The following is a 25,193-nucleotide window of genomic DNA, read 5'->3' as shown; positions in this document are numbered from 1 at the left end:
TTTTTGGCTGAATGCCATAACTATCGCCGAAAACTCTTGCAATCGCAGGCGAAAGGGTACGTCGTTACACATTCTATCTGTCTGAAGTACGAGACTAACGACCCAGACTACAGGAAATACTTGAACGTAATCGCCCGATCCCCAAGCGCGCCCAGCTCCTCGGGAGTATACCCGTTATGCGCGCCCTCAGCTACCTGTCGCTCCCTCTTCGCGTTGATGCGCTTGTAGTTGAACACCAAGAACAGCAACGCTATGATACCCGCCACGATGAAACCGAGTTCGAGAGCATGACCGAGAAGATAACGCGGCGCGTCTTCTGCGCGATAGAAGTTGGAGGCCATGGCTGGCGAAAGTCAGTGACAAGAAATGTGGCACATGAGGAATGGACAACTTACCACCCGCCAAATTACCCACGGCGATCTGGATAGCTTGCCCGGTAGCTCTCTTCGTACTTCCAGCTAGATTATTGCTGAGCCATGTGATATTTCCAGGGAACGCTGGATACAGCGCACACGCCGCGATGAAGACACCCGCGTATACGAGCCCTGGCACGCTGCCACCCGCGATACACATGATGAAGCCGACAGCCATGATGCACAGACACACCAAGATGAACGGATACCGCTTTCCAACTCTATCGCTGAACCACGCGACAACAACAGCCAATACGGAAGCGGTGATATAGATGGGTACGGTGAGGAGTTGGGCTGTGGAAGAGGAATATCCGAGTGCGCGGATGATGGATGGGAGGAAGAGGGATATGCCGTATAGCGGACATACGATACCTGCCTATGTTAGCTCGGCACACCAGCAAAAGAGTTGAGAATTGGCACATACCCCAATAAACCAAAACATTCGTCCAAATCTGCCAATCGAGGAACGCCGCTTTGACAAACTTCCACTGGAAGCTATCATCTTGCGCGACCCTAACACCACCATCCGCTTCTTCCTTGTAGTTCTGATACTTCAAACGGTATACAACAAAAGCACGCTCTTCCTCCGTGAGGAAAGTAGCGGTTTCCGGGAAGTCGTAGAGCGTGAAGTATGCAATGATTGCCACGATGACGGTCAAGATTCCCTCTAGGATGAAGATCCAGCGCCAACCCGCGAGATTCCCTACACCATCCATGTGTGCGATGCCGAAGGCGAGAAGACCAGAGAAAGCGCCTGCGACAGAGGCAGCGGAGAAGAAGAGGGCTTGGCGGAACTGCGCTTCGTGGCGGGCGTACCACATTGTGATGTAGTATGCTACTCCTGGGAAGAGACTATTCAGATGGTCTGTTAGCCTGACGCGCTCAATTGGCCGTAGAGCATGCCGTTTCCATAGGCAGACAGGGACTCGGTAGAGACATACCCGGCTTCCGTAACACCCAAGAAGATTCTTGCAATCAACAGTCCCTCATAGCTCTGCACTATGCCCATGAGCGTCATGACGATGCCCCATGCTACCATGATGGTTGGGAGCCAGATCGATGGCCGAAGCTTTTTCAGTAGGAGGTTGGAGGGCACTTCGAAGAAGGCGTATGTGAAGAAGAAGACTGTTAGACACCTGCTTCCATTGTTAGGCTATCATATAAACTCAGAAGACCGATAGATCTGCGAAAAGCATACCAGTTGTACTGCGCACCCGTCATATTGAGATCTTCCGTTAACCCTTCAATCTTCGCGTTACCGATGTTTCCTCGATCCAAAAAGGAGAGAAGATACAACAGCGCTAACATGGGGATGAGGCGCAAGTCCATCTTCCGTAAAATCTTCTTCTCGTCGAGATGCGCAAAAGATGCCATAGTCACGCCTGGACTTGTAGCCAGCGCGTCGATGCGCGCCCGCTCCTCTGCTTTTGTTCCCCCATGGCCGAATGATGTGATCGAGGCTTTGCGTGCGGCATGGATAGATGTGCCATCTGGAGAATCACTGGCGTGGGAGAGCCGGTGAATGGCAGGCTTTTCGTCCATGGTGACGAGGGTTCAGACACCTGTATTGAAGACGGGGTGGGTAGGCTTGCGGGGAAGAAGAGAGATGCAAGCAACACCGTGCAATAAACGACCAAGAATGTCAGATACCTAACAGCTAAAAAGACCAATCCCTCGCAACATAAAAGTCCGGGGCCCATCCCATACCACATCCTAAAAGCCACGAGCCGCAGATCCCCGCCGTCGCGCGAGCGCGCCCACTGCACGCCAGTCCAGCCGAATAACCATCGTCTCCACCCCCATGGGGCGCGCGGTCAACGATTACCGTGACTATCCAGCGACCGTTCACCCGTTAACCAAAGTTTACTCCGCGGGTACATACCCCGACATGACACGTTCTCACTCGGTCATTGATAAAAGTCCGCCATTGACGCACGCCCAGCCCCTGCCCACCCCTCTTGTCTGCCTCCCGCACCACTCAGCATGTGTGACGGAAGCCTTCGACGTGCGTCAAGACTTTTGCCGTCCAGTCTTGTGCGAGAGGGAAGAGTTTTGCTGTGGAGGCAAGGTGGATCTGGGGAAAGCTGGGGTAGACGCGGAGGGGATGGACGGTAGTTTTTGCTCTGTTGGGGGTTAGGTGGGTGGAGGGTGAGGTTGGCGGGTTGCTGGATTAGGGAAGTGCCGAGGGGAGGCGGAATGTGTTCCGTGGGTGAGTTATGGCCATCATCAGCATGCTTGCGTCTTTCTATGTTTTTAGTTGCTCGGATGATCTATAATTCACACATGCATGTAGGTGCGGACCTCATAGAAGGATATCTGATGTTTGTAAAGCACACAGTACTATCGATTCTATCCACCAATGTTTAATCTGAAAAGAAACATGGTAGTGACAATGTATAGGCTAACATTAATGATAACGTACAGAACTCGGTAGCGACAGTGGGGAAGTAAACATTTCTAATGTACATGCAAAGGATTGATCATGAATTAAGGAAAAGATCCACAAGCAAGCACCGATGTCGAAACTAAACCAATGATGTACAAACAAAGATCTAGGAGAAAGCCGAAAAAGGTCAAGGTACAAATACAATACTAAGGAAATGAAGGAAGAAGAACCATTACCGAATCATTGTATGGGGAAAATCGGGCCTATGGTAGACGAAAAGAGTTATTGGACCTGCGAGATGGCTGACTAGATCCGATACCTAGCTAGGACAACGGTCGATGTATCGTAGAAAGTACGAGTATTTCATGATTTCTCAGGCGCCTGAGCACCACACGTTGGACAAAAGTCCAGCCAGTCGCCGTTATAGTCGTTGCAATTCTCACAGTACCACAAATCTTGTGGAGTCCCAGGGAGACTGTTCATCGGAGCGACGCTGCTGTGCACCCAATTCGCAACAGATTGCTCGACCAGTGTTGCGTGATCGGAGGAGTCGAACGAGATATGGCGATGCTGAGGTGCCGGGAATTCTCTTGAAATCGATTCTGTACGCTTCGGGGCTGATGCATCATAATGCCTTTCGTTTCTGTGCTGATGGCTGGGAAGCTGCTGGCAAGGCAACTGAAAGGAGGCTTCGTGATTGATCGACATGTCTTGTAAGATGATCGCGGAGTTCAGTAGTGCCGTGATCGTTTCGATTGTTCGTTCTGCTCTGGAAGTGCTTGTTACAATGGCTTGTACGATGGCTGTGATGCTGAACAAAGGCGATTGTAAGAGCAGTTTTATATCGTGTATGACTGGTGCTTGTGACAGTTTTTGGTGAGTGGGAGCTTCGACTAGTACTTCTGACTGTTGTTGTGACTCTGGATCGCAATGAGTTATAGAATTGAGTGTGCTATTGATGACTGCTGTATCGACAACGATGTGAGTCGCAGCAAGTATTATGTATGCAACTCAAGACAATATGAAGCTTGGAACGACTCGACAGGAACCATTTGCCTCGTACATTACCTGTGATGCTCTTGACCGCGAGTTCCAAGGGGCGTGTACTAGACCAGAGGTGCCCTTCATTCTCCACCCAGTTCCCTCTACTAGTTTTCAGCGCACCAGGGATGTGTCCCCAGTACCCACATCGTGAGAAAGACCGCTTCACTGTGTGCGTCGTAGTGCTGTTGTCTAAGCCCACGAAGGGACGTCCGATGCCGAAGAGTCATTGTGGTACTCCAACGAACGGGCATCGTGAGGTTCAGGTGACGCTACCGTATTAGGCGAAAGGTAGGGAGAGAAAGAGCGGCCAGCCCTATGGATGAAGATCGTCGTACGGCGGAGCATGGTGCTGCAACCTGGCAATGTTGGCATTTCGAATCCTTCCCGTCCCCACCTTGCAAAGCAGCTATGTCGGGCGTCGTTGCGATGGGAGTATGCAGCAACATCGCGCCATTGGCGATAAGCGAGCACTAGATGCATCAATATGTTGGAAGATTGCTTCCTCGAGGTCCAGATCTGGCACTATGATCCTAGTCGGTTGTCGAAGTCTGCCGCGGACGCATGGAAAGCGTGCCCTTCGCGATACTACACACGTCATTAGCAACGCAGCGCTTCGTATCGCCAATTGACTCGACATTGTCTTGGCCAATAGAAGAGAGGATAGCAGTCTAAAATATCACCATAGCCACTGTCCTCTCGACCGATGTCACGAAGCGCGTAGAGGGCGGTAGTTTCGTCGTAACGAATCTCCCTAAATCGTGGACGCCTGCGCAGTAAGGCTGCCCGGTCGGCTCCGTCGGCAAGCAGAATATGCAGTGCAGCAGGCGACGTTGGCCTCAGAAAGGGCTTGAGAGGGCCTCCGTGCAGGCGGTCTGCGCACCGTTTGCCTGGTCGTAGGTTACCACTCTGAGGCAATGGAAGCGACGGAGTTGGTGTCGCGCATGTCGCAATGTTGCGCATACACGCAGGTGACCCAGGAGGACCTCACTGGCACCGACGGCGACTGTGAGCGGCATGTATGTCGATGTTAGCAGTAGAACGCTGCGATGGAAAGGCGCGGTGTCAACACGCATCTCACCCTCAGCCAGGGTCTCCCGCACACCAAGCTCGCCGTTGCCGTATACCCGATCGACCCACCCATCCAGGAAGCTCGCAGACGGCAAGCACGGCAACAGTCCAAGACAATGTGCTTTGCTTGATCATTTGGCTTCTGATAAGGATTTTGGATCCGCGCTGGCGTTTAAGCTTAATTGTGAGTTTAATGCGACGTTGTTGTCATGCGTTGTGAGTGTTGGTGTAGGATGGTGGCCAAGACGGGTAACGTGACTTGTCTTGGCACAGGTATACCCGCTGTGGAGTACACTAATGTGGGTATTGGGTGATACATTTTGCTGACAAGTGTGTCAAATCAGCGACTGTTCATGCCATGTGAGGGTGTAGTTGCATCAAGTCACGGATGAAGGCAGCATTCGGATCAGTTTGGCAGGGAAGCTGGCGACCAAGATATGAGTGGCAATTAAGTTGAAGAATCCAATATGTATTTTCAGAGAATATCGTGCCGTCCTTAGTGTTAGGTGAGGTCACCACCAACACCTGCTGCGGCGCACGCACAGCAATGGCATCTAGTAAACCAAACTAACGGATATAGTCGCTAATTGTAATCTAGATCAACCATGCAACGAAGGTTCGGTAGAACCAGCTGCCACCCTTGCCCTCGGTGGCCTTCTTCTCTGCTGCATGAGCGAGGAATTCCTCCTCTTCGCGGTCGATCTCGGCCTTGCCACTGTAGAAATCGGCTTCGTGGGGCTTAACCATCTTGGACTTCATGATGAACTTGTAACCGAAGATGCAAATCAGGTAGACCGGAATACCCTGAAATGTTTGTTAGCATGCTATTTGCACATGAACGAAATGAGTGACTTACGAGGTATCCCGTAACAAAGTTCTTGTAGTCGAAAGTGCCATACTTGGGATCCTTGGTGAAGACACTGAAGTTCTTCGTCAAGGCGATGAGAATGCAGAAAAACAGCGCAATGTAAGATCCGATAAGACCGAACGGAGCAGTGTACGCCATCATGTCTTTGGTGATGCCTTGAGCGCGACGCGCGCGAACAAACCAGATGTGCGAGACCAGAAGTGAAATCCAAGACAACAGTCCAAAAATAGTGGTGAGATTGACGAAGTAACCGAAAACCACCTTGGCGTCATCTGCGGCGTTCATGAAAGCAGTGCAGCAGAAAAGGGCGGAGATGGCCAAAGCAGGTACGGGCACACCGCGCTTATCAGTCCAGAGGAAGATCTTAGGGGCATGGCCTTCGACGGCTAGACCGTAGATCGTACGGGAGGCAATGTAAAGGTCAGAGTTGGAAGCACTGAAGGTGAAGAGCAAGATGCAGGCGTTGACGATCGTGGGTAGATAGGGGATCTTCGCAAGCTTGATGGCGACGACAAAAGGAGAAGCGGAGGCACCAGTAGTAGCCTTGTTTGCGAACGCCAACTCCTCGGAATTGTATGGAACAATCATGCCCAAGAAGAATACCGACAAGCAGTAGAAGAACAAGATCCGGTAGAAGGTGAGCTTGATGGCGCGAGGAATGGTCTTGCGCGGGTTTTGAGCTTCTCCAACGGTAACACCGATAAGTTCAGTACCGAGATAGGCGAAGACGGCGTTGACCAAGGAGCTCCAGAATCCGTAGAATTTACCAGCAGAGCCACCAGCGATGAATGGCTTGAACGCACCGGGGTCATTGTAGTACTTGAAGCCAGTTGCCGGACCAGGCCCAGCACCGACAGCAAGGAGGAACGAGAGGAAGATGACACCAACCTTTTCACTAGTCAGTATTGTTTTGCATAGAAAAGCGCTTGAGACTTACAATCGTGATGACTTTGATAGAACTAAGCCAGAACTCAAGTTCACCGAAGAACTTGATACCGAAGTAATTAATACAGATAATGGCGACTAAGAAGATTGCAATCCAGACTCCGGGATTGACTTCATCTCTAGACTTCCATTCCGAAAGGATCAAAGCAGTGGCAGTAAGCTGGTTCGGCGTCGTGATAATGTACTTGCACCAATAAGTCCAACCAAGAGCAAAACCGAGAGCAGGGTCGCAGAAACGGGTAGCGTAGCCAGCGAAACCAGAAGCGTGAGGAATCCAAGCGGCCATTTCGCCGAGAGCAGTCATGACGACGTAGACGATGAGACCAACGGAAGTGTAGGCGATGAGAATTGAACCAGGGCTGTTGTTGTTAGTGATGATGAAAGATCGCCAGATTCGCGCTACTTACCCAGATTGTGCCAGCGCTTTACCAGTACCGATAATGAGACCAGTTCCAATGGCTCCTCCGATAGCAATCATAGTAATGTGGCGCGACTTCAGACCACGGTGCAGATGCGTGTGGTCGGAGTGGACGGCAACGCCATTGCTGTCGACAGCGGAGACCTCTCCCGTCTCGTGCTGGTACTCGGGCTTGGTACCATACTCAGGATCAGAAGCGTGAGGACTTGCGCCGTCCGAGGAACTCGACTTGCGGTTCCAAATGGCCATTTTGAATGAGGTGTGGTGTGCACAGCCAGGTAGACTAGTACTTTATGGCGCGTGTTGAGAAGAGCCGCACACGGGTGAGTGTAAGCGGTGATCGCGGGGAGCAAGCCCGAAAACGTGAAGCGACTCGAACCTGATGGTATCGAGGAAAAGCAACTGTATCTACAGCTGGTACGTCAAATACTGGTGAGGCAGCGGAGAGCCTTGAGCGGCTGAAGCAGCAGGGTACACCGGTTGTTATACGACCGAGGCTGCGGGGAGGGCGAGATAGTGGTCCCACGGAACGGTGCTGATAACGAGCTACCCGTTGGAAGGCTTGTCGCGGCGGGCGAAGTAACCCAAGACGGCCAAGCAAAGAGGACCGCAGTGAAAGAATGGTGTGGAACGGGCACCGCCAGATCCAACCAATATTGACGACTTGCGTCTTCTAGAGCGTCTTGAGCGCAGCGCCAATCGCCCGGTCCAGCGAGCCATGCTGGCGCGTCTGTCGTCTCCGCGTATATCTCCTTCTTGATGCAGTTGGACTGGTGGGACGGACCCTGCTCTGTGTGTCTTGGCGGTGGCCATGGCATGCTGAGCCAAGTTTCTTGCCTATCCTTAATTCGCTCCTAGCATGATAAGGTGATATTTGACGTTTGTGGGATCCGATAAAAAGCGAACGGCCACCCGGCCGCCTGCCGCTACGAGTCGTGACGGGATTCTGCCCTGTTATTCAGGGCGAGGCATCTGCCTGACGAAGATGCGTCTTGTACGAGGCGGTATTGCGCGAGTCGCACCACGAGGCAGCTGAGTTGATTGCTGCGTGAGGACCTGTTCAGCCGCGGCGGTTTTGCCCCCGCATTAGGCGGCGCGTGCACGGGCCGGCAACTCGTTCGGGTGGCAGGAGTTGACGCGCCTGACGGTGTCGTCCCTTCCCCGACACAGCTAGGCCGTCACCATCGCCGCACAAAGGCCTACTGCTGATTGCCCTTCTTACGACATCCGCGTTTAATTCGCATTACATATCGCGTGCTCAGCTGCTCCACACCAAGAACGAAAATACTAAACACTCTCCACATCCGATACGCTTCGGACCGATCGACATCCCCATAGCGATAACCATTATCAAAACCGGAGCACCCAGTTCTGCTGTTGTGCGATGGAATCACTAACAAAATGGCCATCCCGGGCTCTCTAGTCCTGTTAGTGGATGCAGCCATCATCAGACCTGGAAAACCCTGGCGCTAAGCACCATGCTTCTGGAAGACCCCAAGATGATGACCCAACGCTGCATTGGCGATCGTGAGGGCCACTCGATGCTCGTTATCTACTTGGCCAACACCCAAAGGATTCTCTGGACCGCTCTGGCCGATAATTGCGCCGACCTCCATGTTCGACGGCGACATTTGGCCATATCCAAGCACTTGGTAATCTTGTCAGCATCGGTTTAGTTGAAAATGCGCGAAATAAACGGAAAGGCGCTGGGGTGCCTTGCAAAGGCAGACATGTGACTTCGCATACGAGAACGCCTCGCATTTGAAGACATAATGAGAACTGCACTTTTGGTCAAGCAGTACAGGCTTCAGCCCTAGAATCAGTACATTTGCGCAAACTTCTACTATGTAGCAGTGGCACGGTAAGTGTGTTCGTGTTCTCGGATCTTCCTCGCTCAATCATGACATGCGATCAAGCAAGTTTCCCTTTCGGTATCTCGCGCCCAACACTCAATTCTCATGTCGTAATCTCCTTCCATCCATCTTCGATCTCCTCAAATATGCCATCAACGACGCGAACATTAGAACAGCAAACACAGTCCCTACAGCGGCTGTAACGTATACTGCTATTCCCGACTTCGAGGTTTCTGGTGCTTCTGGTACATCGGGAACACATTCGTAAAAGGTACTGGATTCCGTCGTTGATGTGAACTGTTCTGGAAGTGGAAGAAACGGAGGTGACGCCATCGGCGCAGTAACGGTGATGACGACAGTATCCGTGATAGTAACAACGCCTGCCATTCTGCCGTACTTGATCGAAGAGGAGAGTGTCAGAGAACTTGAGAGATGAGAAAAGAGCGAGACCGGCCGACCAAGAAGGGACATAAGGTCATTTTCAAGGACACCGTTGGTACACTTGCAACGTAGAGCTATCAAACGGAAGCCATGAAGCTCATCATCGATCAAAACACGCTCTTATAGATGTCTAGTACGCTACTACACTGAGCTGGACCGCTGAGGATTCTTTGCAGCCTTCGCATTGCGAACACGGTTGAACAAGCCTGGCTGCTGAGTCAAGGCCATTTCATCGTCCTCTTGTACATCCGGCAGGTTTATCGGAGTCGTTGGCGTTGCCTTGTTGGCCGACGAACGGTCTTGATGTGTTTAATCCGAACTGGGTTCAGACATGGACTAAGAATCTCATAAGAAGAAAAAGCTAGATTTGTATACAGACAGCTGCATTAGTACAACAGCGGAAATTCACGAAGTTATATCGTCATGTAGGCGGAAGCGCACACGCGTGCTTCTTTCCTCACTTAGCTCTAAAGTTGCGTCATGCTACAAACAAACGTGTGCTCGTCCACCAGGTACAGCACCGGCAGCCACGGACCATACCCACCACATCCACTCAGCTTTCCGCATCTCACCATTACAACAAACATCACTATCCACCTCCATCGCTATGCGTCTCGCACAAATCTACCACCCCGTCTTCGCAGCGGAGTTCAACGAAATCGCAGACCTCTTCGAGGCCGGCGAGCTTTACCCAGCCATCGACAAAGCCAAAGAGCTCATCGACCACCCGAGCAGACCCATGTACCACAAAATGCTCTCTTGGGTCATACTAGCTCTTGCTCTGGACCACCTGGACGTCATCAAGATCTGTATGCAGCGGGCAGATGCTCTCTAGAAGAAGTAAGTCCCGTCGAGATACTTGCGAGACATACACTGACTTCGAACCCCCACCTCAGGCTCCGGCGCAAGATACGACCGTACACGAACGCCGAGTTCGATCTAGCGATGGACTGGACACGCGAGAATCTCGACATGGTGTTTGAGACTTGGTGGGCGGAGGTCTCGCGGCGCTGCCAGGATTACGACATTCACTATTGGGGCATGGTGCAACTTACGATACAAACGACCTGGGCAGGCGCGACTTAGGGTGCCGTGTTTGAAGTGTGGTGGATGGGGCTGATGGAGCGCTGCAAAGGCGCTGTTCCCGATGACCATTTCGAAATACCCACATCGGGGTGGGAACAGCGGCAGAGGCATTGGATTCGTGTTTGAGCTCGCTGAGGTATATTCATTGTAGTCATGAGATGGCTGGACGAGCGTTGAATACGAGAAGAGAAATATCAAACACTCGTTCAGTAGATGGCTTGTGGGTTGTGATATGATTACCGCATTTCAACTACATAAGTTCGACCGTTATCTCGAATATGAACACCGACACCAGGCAGCACATGCAAGACTAGCCGCCTGAGAAACCAAAACACCAAGCACGAATGAACCAGGTATCCTTACGCGAACAAGAATCAAAATCCTAATGATATGCAAGAAAGAGCGCCAATCGCCCCAACTCTGTCGCAACGGGTAGTGCAGCGGTGGGTATTCCCAGCCCCGGGGGTCCTGACTCCATAACTCCGCCCGCTTGCCGTAGATGTAGCGTAGTATGGTCCGGAAGATGGTGTTGCACAGCAGGCCATCCACGTATCCATCCGCATATATTTGCCTTACTCCTTTTGCCCTTCGTTAAGTACAAGCTCAACGACAACCTGACTCCTTTCATGTTGCGGATGTTGTAAGCTCAGCTTGACTGTCCTGTTGTGACTTGAACCTCCGCTGAGACCGTCATCGAGGCACTTGACATCGCGTCCAGCGATAACTTGGCGCAGACGACCGTTTTGCGCATTTCTGATCTCGACAAAGTCTGGGTCGAACAAGAGGACGTAAGGACCGTACATAGCGGCAGACTTGGCTTTGCCGACAAACTCCATGATGACGGACCGCGAGATGTCACCGTTCTTGTTGATGTATACGGCACACTCTTCGTAGCAGAGCAAGAACTCTTGATCCGAGAGGCGGAACATGCCCAGTGGGTCCTGGTTTTGAAGACGTGAAGCGATGGTGGCCACGTGTGATTGCTTTAGATCGGGTACGGACCATGGCTGCTTCTTGTCGAGGGTAAGCACTTCAAAGCCCTTTGCTGTGGAGATTGCCAGCGACGAGTGGAAGAGATTGATCGTGTAGCACTCTGCTGGGATATAGAACTCGTCGTACTCGCGGAAGAATTCTGTGCGTCCAGACTTCCATATCCTGGACTTCTTCTCGGATGATTTCTGGTAAACAGGCTCAAGCACCTTGAAGGTGGATGAGATACCGTCACGCTTCTTGTAGAACACTAGCGTTCTGTCTTTCATCACGCCAGTGGCGAAGAAGCCAATGTCGCGTGCACCCGATAGCTTTTGGGGTGCTCGTCGTGTTGAGTCGTTTGAGGGGGCTACGCCACTCACTGGGCATACCGCATCGAGATGGTACGCAATGAGTGCCTTGTCGGAGATGAGCAGCATCAAGCTGAACTGTTCGAGGACGGCGATTTGCGTCACACGTGGTACTTGGATTGCCTATGAGTGTTAGCACCATATCATACGACTACGAACGCATTACATACCTTGGACCAGCCTCTAGGATTATCAAATTCCGACACGTAGACTCCAATGTCTGTACCAACGGCTAGCATGTGCTTGCCGTAGGGCTGGCTGAAGGCTGTTGCGCAGTTTACCCTTGCGCGGCAGATGGGGACAGGCCGCCCAACATTGACGAAAAGTTTCTCCACTTCGTCGACTGCGCGATCCAAAGGCGTTCCCTTGATCGTGATAGCTTTTTGCGAAGGCATCGCGCTGTCATATGCGAAGGCTGCGTCAGCCATGACTCTCAACTTGAACGGTTCGGCGTTTTGAGCAAAGAGAGCTGCTGCGTGTCGCGTCTTCGCAATGATGAGCTTGTCGCACCACTCGGCACGATTCGTTGCTGATGGCGCATATAGTGTGTAGGTCTCCTTGCCCAAGTGCTTTACGCGGAAGGGGTACAAAATCTTCTCATCCTTTGAAGCATCATTTGAGGTGGTGTTGACCATGGTCTTGCCGGAATTGCTCGTGTTGGTCGACCCAAGCGAGTTTGAGGTGCTTGTGTGTGATAGACCACCGGGTACAGGGCTGTTGTTCAATCTTGTCGCAGCCCCAGAACCGACCCGACCAGAAACGGTGGTGACAGTAGAGATACCCTTCATGGTAGACCGCACAACGGGATCGTCGTCTTCGCTCTCGAGAACAAGAAGATCCATGGGAATTGGCAATCTTGACACATCATACTTCTCAGACTTGGTAACACCGTCTGCTTCTCGGAAAGAGACTGCCTTGGCGAGCACAAGGTAATGATCGAAGAGCAATGCGTGGGTCTCAAGCCAGTTGAAACGGCTGCCTCCCATCCTTTGCAAGTCGCCTCGGAAGATGAGCTCTCGGCCCAGGTGATCCAGGTTGAGCTCCACTCGTTGCATACCTGGCCGCAAGATGAGTTTTGCTTGCAAGTCGGTGAGACTGACTTTCCGACTCATTTCAGCGACACGGCTGTCGCACTCTAGTGTCACGGCTTTGATCTCTTCTTTGGCGACCTGGAGATTTCGTTTCTCCTCGTTGTCCACAGTCGAGTACTTGATGACTGTGTCTATGAGAAGACCATAGCGCTGCAGTCTGTCGATAGGACCTTTGAGATAGGTATCCCAGCCAAGCTTTTCTGACAACTTGTGCTTTTGAGCGTCGTCCAGGAAGGTGCGGAACAGTATGTTTCGGTCAGCTTCCTGTCGAACAAGGAAGGATGCGTACGGAAAAGCCGCGGCGTACTCGATGTAGGCCTGTTTCGCTTTCCGGATCCATTCTCGGAAGATATCACTGAAGCCTACAATCCATGGGCCTTGCTCTTGCTGTCTGTACTTGATCTGTGGAAGAAGATGGTCTTCGTTCGCTTTCCGTACTGCGTCTACCTTGCTGAACACGTCGCGGATGAATCTGTCGACCTTCTTAGGAGGTATGACTGGAGGCTGGGCTGATTGAAGTCGATCCCGGTAGAGGTGCCGTAATACGTCAAGTCGGTTCATGTACTTATCTTCTCCTTGGACGATCTCGTGTAGGATGTTTTGACGTTCAATCTCCTTCTTGTTTGCTCCTTCGATGTCTTCTTTCTTCAGCTTATAGAAGGTCGCCCAGTCTTCTGATCGAGGTGCGGCGGACGGAGCGTGCAGGTCGATCTTCTTGAGTGTGCGTTGGCAATGGTGCGAGTAGCATCGACCCGGGCTTGCATGTGTATGAAGCATGGGAGCGTAGCATCCGGCGCCCGTAAGCTGGAATATTACACCAGTCATGCTTGCGGTCGAGAACCTCAGCCACTCTTCCTCGTGCACAAGTGTGCCTGCTTTGTACATCTCAGCTACCACCCGACTACTCAGTGTCTCGGCATCCGCAATGTTCATAGTTGGAACTTTGTGGGTGAATAGCGCAATGAGACCTTCTTGGATCGGACCCTCCTTAAGGTCATTCTCGCCTTCGGTCATGTTCTTCAGCCAGGAGATGATCGAGCTAAGTGCCCAAGGCTCAGTGCATTTCTTGAAGTCGATGCTGGAAAGCTTTGCGGGATTGAAGCGCTTGCCGGCTGGAATCGTGGGTAGGTCGATAGCTACAGCTTCTGCACTGCCAGGGGTGAGGGTATTGCCGTCGCTGTCCATGGCACCGCCATAGAAGGTATTCCGGTTGCCGGGAGGAGGTCGAGGTCTGTGCCCCTGCTCAGCGTCTGTCTTGGAACGAGGCAAGGGAATGGCATCTCGGGCATTGCTATGCTGGAGTAGAGAGGTTGAGCGAGGCACAGGGGCGCCGGTGGGAGAGATCATGTGCATAGCGTTCGCATCCACGGGGTATGAACGCTGGGCAGCCGGAGCGTTACGCCAGTATTCGTAGGATCCAGATCCGGTGGAGCTGTTGCTCTGGTGGTTCATTCGCCGGCTGCCGGTGTTCACTGGAGGTGGGGGCAATGGCCGGTTTGAAATGCCCGGGTGATAGAACATATCCGGTGGCTCGCCCGGCATGACTGCTGAAGGGCCATTGAGTGTCGAACCGGACAGGGCAGATGCGCTATCCATGAGTGTGACCTCATCGCCCTCGTCGTAGCTCCGCCGCCGTGCGCTAGGCTCTTCCAGACCACCGGTACCAAATGTATCGACACGCGCGTTGCTCGAGAAGGACGGGAAGGGATGGATCGGGTCGTAGTCGTCGCGCATAGGGTCGGATCGTCGCTGAGAACCTGAGGTGGATGCTGTGTGGCTTCCACCCGCTGCCAGTACGCTTGGGTCTCCGCCGTAGTTGAAAGATGGTGCAAATCCGCCGCCATAGGTACCCACGTCCATACCCACGTAGTCACTATCGCTGGCACTTTCCTGTCGCATCGGCTCGGCAGGCATCTGCGGGGAATGTACCGACGTGTAGTTGCTGAAAAGCCCGGTGCCACCACTAGCTCTACGAGCTTCGTCTTCTCTTTCTTGTTCCTCGGCCATCTGAAGTGCAGCTAGACCAGCAGCTGCCTCTACGTCGCTCTCGTCACTAAGGTAGGTGTCGCGTCCAGCAACCGCGCCATTCGTGCCGTTTCTTCCCGCAGACTCGCTGTAGTATTGACCGTTTGGCTGTTGGACCTGGGCGCCGCCCGATGTCATGTTCATAACGTCGTTGAACAGTTCGTCTTGATACCCGTTCTGCTGCGGCGCGAAGTATTCGTCGCTGTCGGACTCGTGGGGTGGTGGTGGGGGTAGCGGTCGCGATGATACCGTGTTGGTCCGTTGCGGCGAGCCATGTGTAGGGACCTCGGGCGTGGGTGGAAGGGCGTTGCCCGACATGGAGGCATACCTGTCGCCGCGCTGGGAGCCGTAGCCAGTATCGTATCCCGGGGGAGACGGGAGTGGAGCATGCGAGGCGCTCGAGGAATAGTAGCCCGAGGACGCGTTCGAGGGTCGTCGGTTCGGGTAGGTGCCCCAGTCCTCACCCGCAGATTGCGCGCTCCCTGGAGGAGCAGGCAGTGGTGGTGCGGCCGATGCTGCGTAAGCTGACGCGCGACTCTGGACAGAGGGTGCTCTTCCAAATCCCTGATTCTGGTACACCGAGGGCGAGTGGTATGAGGCGGTCGGGGAGGTGGGCGAGAAGCCATAGGATTGGCTCAGGGAGTTGGCGGGTGCGATGTTGCTGTCGGCGTAGGCAGCTGGGTTGTATGGCTGGTGCGAAGCCGACACAGAGACGGGCGGCGCGAAGGTCCTGTTGCTGACACCGCCGTAGTGCTGGGGGTTGGGCAGAGCGATGGGCTGCGTGTTGTAGTTCTGGGGGTTGTACGCCTGCTGCGCCCGCTGGTAGCCATAGCCGCCGTTGAACCCGCCCGCTGTGGGGGACATTGGACCCTGAGGTGGCTGCGGGGAGCTGTTTGCGCCGATGAAGAGCTCGTCGTTCTGGCGGGCCGCTATGCTGTTGCGCCGGTCGAGCTGCTGGAGGTGCCCATAGCCCGTGGGCGCTCCGTTGGTGGCATCGCCATTGTCAGCGCTTGGCGTGCGGCGGTTGTAGGGATCCTGATATTGGCCGGGCGCGCCCACATTGGAGTGCGGGATGTTGGGGTTGTAGTAGTTCTGGCCGTTTCCGTAGTACGACATGGCGGCAGGAAGGCGCGAGGATGGTTAGGAAGGCGCGATGGGAGTCGGTGCGGTGGGAAGCGTCATTCACGAGGCTATCTGACCAAGTTGCGCGGGCACCATGACCAGGGCCGCTGAGCTGAGCTTGGAGTCCAGCAACCTAGCCAGCGCGGGGAGGGGGGAGACGCAAGGCGATTCTGCGACTCGTACTATGTCGCGCGCTCGCATGCGCCGGCGGTGATAACTCTCCCGGTGGGCAGGAATGAGGGACGGGAAGCAGCCCTGCCTGTGCGTAGGTGGCAGCTGTCGAGCGGGTCGTCAAGCGTGTTTTGCGTGGCTGTAGCGGGGAGTGCGGGCCGCTGGGCGACGCTGCTATGGAACTGCGAGATTCGACGAGAGACACAGGACTCCGCAATGGCGATGCAGGAATTAGGGTGGTGGGAAGACGGCTATGGCTTGTTTGCGGCGTTGCTGTCATTGCCGTCCAACTATCGCGGAGCCAAGAACAACCGGGAGCGGAGCCCTACCGTGTGCCTGATCCCCCATCTCGTACCATTGTTCCGCACACTGCACCCTTTATGGCCCCCGTGTTCGCCAACTCGGAGTAAAACATGACTAGCATCGGTCATTGTATGCTTGCAGCCAACTACAATGTCGCATGAGCACAGCGGTGGCGCTGTTTCTTTGGGTGTGCAGCCATCTCCCAAGAGCCCCATGGCCGGGTCACCAGAGCGCGCCTGCTAGAGAATGTCATGCACCAGCAATTCTGACCGCAGGCTCGAAAGCGCTTTCACGGGTCAAAACACACGCGAAGCTTGTGTAAGGTACCTAGGTATTGTGAACATAATCTTACCCCGCAGTGCTGCTGGCGATGCTGTCACCATCTCCGCCTTACATGGCTATTTCCGAGGTCTGGCTATGGCGCAACTATATGAGATGGCGCAGTTGTTGTTTGACCCGGAATGCTCCTCGGTGTACTACCAACAAGCTCATCTTTCATACATTTTCGAGCTACTAATCTCAAAATGGGCATACAGTCAGATCCGCCGACTTCACTATACGCTGCTGCTGGCACTGCGGCTGACGACAACGTAAAGGTCCGTGATCAATTGCCACCAGAAACTGACCAACATGGCTACCGAATCAACGAACAGCCCATGGGGACGAAGAGAAAGGTCAAAGTCGTCCTCATGGGCGCTGGCGCATCGACTTTGAACTTTCTCAAAAAGGCTGAAGAAGAGATGGAGAACCTGGAGATAGTGTGCTACGAGAAGAATCACGACGTTGGCGGCACTTGGCTGGAAAATCGATACCCCGGCTGCGCCTGCGACATCCCTTCGGTCAACTATCAGTTCTCTTGGAAAATCAAACTCTGGTCGCATTACTACTCGTATTCGCCGGAGATCTGGGAGTACTTGAAATCCATCGAACGCGAAAATAATTTCATCGCCAAGTATATCAGGCTGCGACACCGCTTAGAGCATGTGGAGTGGGACGATGCGGCCGGTCTATGGCGGTTCCGCGTTCGTGATCTGGAGAAGGACGTCGTGTTTGAAGACAGTGCCGAGTTCTTTGTCAACGCCGGAGGTGTCTTGAACAAGTGGAAGTGGCCAGAGATTCCAGGTCTGCAAGAATTCAAGGGCAAGCTGATGCATTCTGCGAATTACGAAGAAGGCTACGATCTGTCCAAAAAACGTGTCGCTGTCATCGGTGCTGGTAGCTCGGGTGTGCAAATTGTCGCGTCAATACAACAAAAGGTCCAGCATCTGTACCACTGGATTAGATCGCCAATATGGATCACAGCAGGCTTTGCTCAAACCTGGGCCGGAAAGAACGGCGCAAACTTTCGATGTAAGCTCTGCCGTCCAGGATATGACAGAAAGCACTGACGTTCCATAGACAGCGAGGAACAGCTCAAATACCTCGAAGAAAATCCCAAGAAGTACCTAGAGTATCGCAAACAGATCGAAAACGAACTCAACCAGCGCTTCAAATTCATCATCAAAGGCAGTGAGGAAGCTCGTCTCGCACGTGAATACGCAGACACCGAAATGCGCAACAAACTCAACCATGACTCCCGCCTCATCGAGAAGATGATACCCAAGAACTTCAATCCCGGATGCCGCCGTCCAACGCCAGCACCGGGATATCTCGAAGCTCTTGTTGCGCCCAACGCCACTGTCTTTACCGACCCTATTGGCTCCATAACAGCCACAGGTTTCACAGACCAAGAAGGCAACCACCACGAAGTCGACGTAATCATATGCGCGACCGGCTTCGACACCTCCTGGCTGCCGCGTTTCCCCTTCAAAGCCCATGGGCGTGATCTGCGCGATCTTTGGGGTTCGGAGGAAGGCGTAACATCTTATCTCAGCGTTGGTATCCCCAACTTCCCGAACACGTTCTCCTTCTGTGGTCCGTATGGTCCTCTCGGTCATGGTTCTTTCATGCCATTGATCGAAGTGTGGACCCGCTACATCTTCTCCGTCATTACAAAATGCCAGGTCGAGAACATCAAGTCTCTTGCCCCCAAACTTGCTCCTTGTGTGCAATTCCGCCAACACGCCGATCTCTTTCTACAACGCACCGCGTGGACTTCACCATGCCGCTCTTGGTTCAAGCAAGGAAAGACGGATGGTCAAGCAACCATGTGGCCCGGCTCGCGCCTCCACTTTCTCAAGATCATGGAAACGCCGCGGTATGAAGACTTTGAGATTGAGTATAGACAAGGAAACATGTGGGCGTTTCTAGGAAATGGGTTTGAGGTGAGAGAGTTTGATGGGAGGGATATTACGAACTATCTGGGAAATTTGGACGAGGAGGGAAGAGACGTACAGCCTGACTATGATGAGGGGCTCAAAGACGTACTTGGAGGATTTACGTTAGGAGATGAATACATTGTGAAGGGCGGGAAATAGGTTTCGTGAAAACATCGAGGCCTGATCTATGCCGCTGCGCTTCTTCTGTTCATCTCCATTACGGCAACGCTCCACCTTTCAAAGTTCAGACGCATGGAGTAGATAACGGAGTGGGCGCGTAAAGGTAATAGGCGCTTTCGCTGGCAATACTCCGACCTCTTCACCCTTGCACAGACTCATCATCCCACTATGCACAAGACTGCGTGAAAGACTAGTCCTTGGAGGGGCAAAACACAGGCAATCGCTTGTTTCCACCTCCGCTTTCGCTTTCAACAAACGGGTGTCCGGCACTTTGCGCGCACGATTCGAGTGATTTCGGCATCGCCTACGCTCCGCCCATGCTCCATGGGCACCCCAGACGCATTGACGATATCACAACAACCGCCAGACGAGCAGAAAGCGGCACCCACTAGTCGGCTACGTGCGGCGACATATTCCTCTACCAGCGCACCACAGTGCATGGTTCCCGTCACTACACCCCATCTCCGTTAGCAGAACGGCCAAAACCGACACTTTCGTGATCCAGGCCGCCGTGGCGCCCAGAAGTGTTCACGTGAGACAACTCCGACGCCTAGCCTTTGATCTCCCGACAAACCTCCCGCCAGCACCTCGCGTGACCAATTACACGGTACTTGCGGAGTGGCGCTGACATGCGACACGTCATTTTGGAGCTTACATGCGCGTGGTGCAGAAGAAAGAGCATGCGGAGAAGCACGCTAGAAGCACACTAGAAGCTCTCGTTGAGATGTCGACCCCAGCTTCCACCCCAGTGGTGCAGGCACCCTTGCAGCTTGGGTACAGTGCCCGCGGAGGGCAAAGATGGTGAACCTGGTAGAGATGCGGCAGAGTTGCTAGCAAAAGATGGGGAGATGGAGGCTGATGGTTGCCCAGCTGTGAATGAGACGGGCCTTTGAGTTGTGAGCGTCATGTCTGATGACTACATATCGAAGGTCATGGTTGTCGCGTATAGCGGATGCATGTTGCAAGTGCAAGATCTACACCTTCTGACGAAGAGATGAAGACCTCCATCCACCCTGATTGAGCATATCGTAAGCCACTGTCGATACTCTCAGCTCGATGTGAAGATCTTTTCATCTGCAAAGCCACCGAGCTATTAGGCATAGCTGACACGTACTAAACCTATACCACGAATGTTGAGCGCTTTTCCAAATGCTTCAATCGAATATCGCGATATCGCAGAGCAGCCATAGGACAGCCCAGCATGCAGCCTCGCGGCAAACAGGTCACAGACCCCAAGCTTCAGGCCATGCGAGACCACCCTGGCCCAGCAGTCGGAGCCTCAACAAGGCCTCATGTCATTGTGCCTAAAACATGCCAAGGGAGCCCAGAGGCTACTGGCTGCGCGTCCAAGAGACGGTGCGCACCAACGCTAAACAAGATCATGAATTCCCCAAAGAAGGCTTGGTGGCGCCCAGAGTCTTTCCTGGATCGCTTGTCGTTCACTCGCTGGCCCTACAAGCCTCGCTTGCCGTTGCTTGTAAAAACGCCTTCTAGAGGTTCTGCACCGAAGGACCCTGACGACATAGCACCAGGCGAGATCGCTGAGATCAACAGCGGGGTGCAGATGATGCGCCCCTCTAGAAGGCGCTGGAGCGGCTGCTAATTGGGCATTTTGCGGGTTGGGGACTCCACTGTTGTGTGCATTCCAGTTTTTTTCTGCGCTACAGTCTCTCCATGGGGTTGGCAACGCGGAGATGCTATCGAGCCCCATCTGCGAGGCATTTGTCTCATGAGGCTCAACGACTAAGTGGGACCGCTCGGAGAAGAACGTCCATGCGCTGCAGTTAGTGCATGCTTATGCACGTGGTGATTGGACACAAACACGCACCATCCGATGTTTGCCGGCTATACTCTCGGGGGAAATATGCAGGCTACTGAGTCGCCGAGGAAGAGCCAGCCCATCACGGCAGCGCTCCGATGAAAATTTACGGATACTGGGGTGTAGCGTACGGGGCGATGCGTTAGCAGTAGATTCTACCCCAACACCCCGGCTTATACGCCGCGCTCAACCAACGCCAGCATGGGACTACCGAATGGGCTACCGACTGCTATTGCAGTCTGGATGGCACCAGCCCCATGTCGCGACCTATACCATGGAGATGGGTATCTGGGGACGCGGAGAGCGGATATATAGTGTGCGCTGTATCCCTTCACTGAAACAGCATCAGCTTCTCGCTCTTCGTCTCTCACTATCTGGGATTCGCCTCTACAGACATATCATCTGTTGATCCTTGGGCTATATCTACTTTCGTTCCCAATCTTCATCTTTACCCTACTATCACCATGGGTTTCTTTGGAAACAACGGCTCGCAAGAGCCTACTCTGGACCAAGTCCACGAGCAGCAAGCTCGTCGCCCTTCAGTCGCTGAAGTCGTCGACGAACAGGTTCGCCGCAAGTCTGTCGACAATCGTGTCGTCACTGGAGCTTCCGCTCTCACAGTCCGCCAATCCATCGTTCCCGTCACTTTGGTCACTATCCTCTTCTTCATGTGGGGATTCGCCTACGGTCTTCTCGATGTCCTCAACTCTCGCTTCCAGGTCGCTCTTGACATCACCCGTGGAGAGTCGTCTGGTCTCCAGGCTGCTTACTTCGGTGCTTACTTCATCGGTCCTTTGACATACTCTGGATGGTTCCTCCGCAAGTTCGGTTACCGATACACCTTCATTCTCGGTCTCTCCATCTACTGCGTCGGTGCTCTCATGTTCTGGCCTGCGGCTGTCAAGCGAAGCTTCGGTGGCTTCTGTGGTGCCATGTTCCTTGCTGGATCTGGTCTGTCTACTCTCGAGACTTCCGCCAACCCTTACATTGCTGTTTGCGGTCCTCCCAAGTACTCCGAGTTCCGCCTTGAGCTGTCTCAGTCCGTTCAGGCTGTTGGCTCTGTCGTTGCTCCCGTCCTCGCTGCTCAGGTTATCTTCAAGAATGTTGGTACCGACGGCAAGTCTCTTGAGGCTGTTCAATGGGTCTATCTTGGTATTGCTGGCTTCGTCGGTATCCTCGCTGTTGTCTTCTACTTCGCTCCTATTCCTGAGATTACCGACTCCGACATGGCCGACCAAGCCGAGATGACCACCGCTGCTACCGGTTACGTCGACAAGCCTCTCCGCAAGCAGTACACTCTATTCTGGGGTACCGCTGCTCAGTTCTCTTACGTCGCTGGACAAGTAGGCGTCGCTGCTTATTTTATTAACTATTTTGTTCGTATAACCCGTACACATATGCTATGAAACATTTACTGACTTCAAATTTGTAGGCTGAGGCACGCCCTGACCTTTCCGTTACTGAAGGCCACCACGAGGGAGCCAACTTCTACGCCATCGCCCAAGCCCTTTTCGCAGTCGGACGTTTCGCAGCAGCCGGACTCATGTACTACGGCGGCAAGCCCCGTTACGTTCTCCTCGCTTTCCAGACCCTGATCATGATCTTCATCAGCGCTGCGATCGGCACCAACACTGGCAGCGCCACCCGTCCCAACTGGGGAGGTCTCAGCATGCTCATGATCGTCCTCTTCTTCGAGTCCTGCATCTTCCCCATCATCTTCGCCCTTACACTCCGCGGTCTCGGACGCCACACCAAGCGCGGTGCTTCTTTCCTCGTCTCCTCCGTCTGCGGTGGTGCCGTTGGTCCCGTCATTCTCGGCAACGTCGCTGACCGCATTGGAACACGGAAGGCTATGTGCATCCCGCTCATCTTCTTCGCGATTGCCTGGTCTTACCCAATCTACCTCAACATGGTCAAGGGCGCCGAGCTCGATGCTTACAGCGAGAGCCATGTCGGTACCACTGACGGTGCTATTGACAACGACTCTGTGCTTGCTGGCAAGGACGTCGAGGCCCGCATGTTTGAGACCAAGGTCTAAATGTGTGTGCTTTGATACTATTGGGTGGGATTACTTTTGGATTAGATGATACCTATGAGGCTTGAACGATGATAGCGCGGCGTTTATGAAGGCATGATCGGACTTCGCTTGGTCGGGCGGAGTCTTGTATATACTACGACTTCTTTGTGCATATATAGACTTGCATACTGTTTATACGAATCACTAAACTTTACCACTTATTTTCTCCTCGTTAAATCCCACGCGCGAGATCTCTCCAGTTGCCTACATTGAATGTTGAGAGTTTGACAGGTGCATCTCAATTCCTTCTGAAGCCCACATCGTACGACTTCGACTTCCTTGCCCTTCGTTCGAAGTAGCGTGGCATATACATGATCTCGTTGTATCGACCAAAGGCCGCTGTAAACATATCCCCGCCTCGTACATGACAGTCGTGAGCCACCTCACGCATCCGGTCCCTCCTCATCCCTTCCCACTACCACCTCAAAGTTCGCTTCATCCACCGACTTCCAGAACTCCGCATCGCTCTGCCTAGCCTTTAACTCCTCAAGACACAACCCCGTGACTGTAGGCCCCATCAAGATCTCTACACACTGCAGCCTCGGCCAATGGTTCTCGGCCTTCTGCGCGCCAAAGAGATCCTGTAGCCACCTGCTTTCTAAGAATGCCAAGTCAACGTCAAAGACCTTGAGGTGCTGTAAAGAAGTTGGAAGAGCTTGCGTCGGTGAAAGTTCGAAGTCGCCTTCAAAGACGGCGTCGAAACGCATGTTGTCGAGCTTGATCGATATGAGCGCTGCTTGAGGAATGACCAGTTTCTTGAGTTGCGCAAATTGGTCGAATCGCGGTAAAGGTTTGCGCATCGCGCCTGGCAATGTCCAGAAGCCGCCTGGTAGCTTCAGGGTTTCGAGGTTTGGTCGCAGATGTATCATGCCGTCCACGAGGTTCTGGTAGTCGGTGACTTCGCTCCGCGCATCGTATATCGTTCGATCCCAGTGCTGCTCATCTACGTAGACATCATCCTCAAGAGGAGACGGCCCGGTAGGATAGTATTGGATGTTTGCCTGATAGGCAGGAAACGCGCGGACACTCCGATACGGGTTCTTACTGTCCGACGGTTCCGCGTAGTATTCGAGTGATTGAATATTGGGAAAGGCGCGGAGAACGTTCGTCATACACGCTCGAGAAGTGGTATTCCATACGCCGACCGTTCTGACCTCGAAGTCTAGACGGAGATGTCGGATCGTTGGCTGTGCACAATGGCTGCTTAGGTAGTGCTCGGATGCCATGCGAATTTGCGAGTGTATTTGGCCTTGAAGTCTGATGCTCAGGTCGAGGGTGTGCAAATTGGGATAGTGCTCCAAGCCACCCCCTAATAGCGGCGGTAAGGGACTTTCGTACTTCAAATAAGATAGCACATGCGCGGTCGGTAGCTTGAAAGCAAATCTCTGCCAACGGCGCGTGTCTTGGAAATGCGGCTCAGCGAGGGTAAGATTTGACTCTGGGTCGAATATGCACAAGGTCGCTATATTTGGTAACAGAGCTAAGAACACGGAAGCCGAAGCACGTGCAAATGTGCCTTTCAGTTCTGCAATTTTCCCTGTCTTCCACCAAACAGGTAGGTCGAGGGAAGCGACGATCTCACACGCCTTCTCGTAGACAAGATAGTTCACGTGAGGCTCTACCGGACCTCGTCCACTGAACTTCATGATACCACGATCTTCCGACGGTAAGCATAATCTCAGCTGCTTTATATGTCGTTTCCATTCCGGTCGTGCTTGCAATCTCCAGATCAGGCCGTAGATGTCCGAATTGGAAAGCTCATTCAATGTTCCTGGGAAGCCGACCTCGAGCACGAGCGAAGAGAGCAGTACTTCGCGAGCCAGAACCGTGAACCTCTTACACGTCAACGCAATGTTGAGTAGCGAGCGAGAATTAGCGCGAAAATCGGAAATGAGATACTCGTCTGGAGAGCTTGGAGGGGGGTCATCTGGAATATAGCCCAATACACGAATGGAACGATACAAATCGACATGCGAAAAGACCTGGAGTAGTATTTCGTTGGGCAGAGTACTCAGCGAGCTGGTGCTGTCGCCTGGGAAGCGTTAGATGATGACGTATGTGACGCGGATGTTTGGCACGCTCACTTCTGGATGTTTGAAGCGGCAGCAGCCCTTCCATTGTTCAGAGCCGTTCTCTAGATGTACCAATTTGATGAAGTACAGGGTGATTGAGATAGCCTGGATTGCAATGCTGCAGGTGCTCGCTGTGCCGCACAGCGCATGTCATTAACGCTAGTCCCAATTTAGCATGGCGGTTTTCCACGGCTCGGGCGGCCGCATCCATCT

At 53.2% G+C, this 25,193-nt stretch overlaps 7 protein-coding genes across 7 annotated transcripts; 3 read left to right on the top strand and 4 right to left on the bottom strand.

The window, feature by feature from the left end:
- Positions 1-107: 107 nt before the first annotated feature.
- J4E88_004522 (uncharacterized protein) lies at positions 108-1,955 on the bottom strand (the record flags this gene model as incomplete). Its single annotated transcript, XM_049398167.1, has 5 exons — positions 108-343; positions 396-785; positions 838-1,265; positions 1,355-1,549; positions 1,612-1,955. The coding sequence occupies 5 exons, from the start codon at positions 1,953-1,955 to the stop codon at positions 108-110; spliced, it is 1,593 nt and encodes a 530-aa protein (XP_049255728.1).
- Positions 1,956-5,505: 3,550 nt separating this feature from the next.
- Positions 5,506-7,391, bottom strand: J4E88_004521 (uncharacterized protein; the record flags this gene model as incomplete). The annotated part of the gene is made up of 4 exons (XM_049398166.1): positions 5,506-5,715; positions 5,768-6,667; positions 6,717-7,083; positions 7,132-7,391. 4 exons carry the CDS (start codon positions 7,389-7,391, stop codon positions 5,506-5,508), a joined length of 1,737 nt encoding a protein of 578 aa, XP_049255727.1.
- Positions 7,392-10,043: 2,652 nt separating this feature from the next.
- Positions 10,044-10,271, top strand: J4E88_004520 (uncharacterized protein; the record flags this gene model as incomplete). The annotated part of the gene is made up of 1 exon (XM_049398165.1): positions 10,044-10,271. The coding sequence occupies one exon, from the start codon at positions 10,044-10,046 to the stop codon at positions 10,269-10,271; it is 228 nt and encodes a 75-aa protein (XP_049255726.1).
- An 823-nt stretch (positions 10,272-11,094) lies between these two features.
- Positions 11,095-16,094, bottom strand: J4E88_004519 (uncharacterized protein; the record flags this gene model as incomplete). Its single annotated transcript, XM_049398164.1, has 2 exons — positions 11,095-11,985; positions 12,033-16,094. The coding sequence occupies 2 exons, from the start codon at positions 16,092-16,094 to the stop codon at positions 11,095-11,097; spliced, it is 4,953 nt and encodes a 1,650-aa protein (XP_049255725.1).
- A 1,004-nt stretch (positions 16,095-17,098) lies between these two features.
- Positions 17,099-18,991, top strand: J4E88_004518 (uncharacterized protein; the record flags this gene model as incomplete). The annotated part of the gene is made up of 2 exons (XM_049398163.1): positions 17,099-17,924; positions 17,973-18,991. The coding sequence occupies 2 exons, from the start codon at positions 17,099-17,101 to the stop codon at positions 18,989-18,991; spliced, it is 1,845 nt and encodes a 614-aa protein (XP_049255724.1).
- Positions 18,992-21,295: 2,304 nt separating this feature from the next.
- Positions 21,296-22,869, top strand: J4E88_004517 (uncharacterized protein; the record flags this gene model as incomplete). Its single annotated transcript, XM_049398162.1, has 2 exons — positions 21,296-22,207; positions 22,264-22,869. The coding sequence occupies 2 exons, from the start codon at positions 21,296-21,298 to the stop codon at positions 22,867-22,869; spliced, it is 1,518 nt and encodes a 505-aa protein (XP_049255723.1).
- Positions 22,870-23,291: 422 nt separating this feature from the next.
- Positions 23,292-25,026, bottom strand: J4E88_004516 (uncharacterized protein; the record flags this gene model as incomplete). The annotated part of the gene is made up of 2 exons (XM_049398161.1): positions 23,292-24,940; positions 24,993-25,026. The coding sequence occupies 2 exons, from the start codon at positions 25,024-25,026 to the stop codon at positions 23,292-23,294; spliced, it is 1,683 nt and encodes a 560-aa protein (XP_049255722.1).
- Between the last annotated feature and the right edge of the window lie 167 nt (positions 25,027-25,193).

This window comes from Alternaria novae-zelandiae, assembly GCF_023758075.1.
Source record: "Alternaria novae-zelandiae strain BMP 2774 chromosome Unknown scaffold_8, whole genome shotgun sequence".
NCBI lineage: Eukaryota > Fungi > Ascomycota > Dothideomycetes > Pleosporales > Pleosporaceae > Alternaria > Alternaria novae-zelandiae.
Note: the sequence above shows the minus strand (reverse complement) of the source record. Positions and strands in the feature narration are given on the sequence as shown.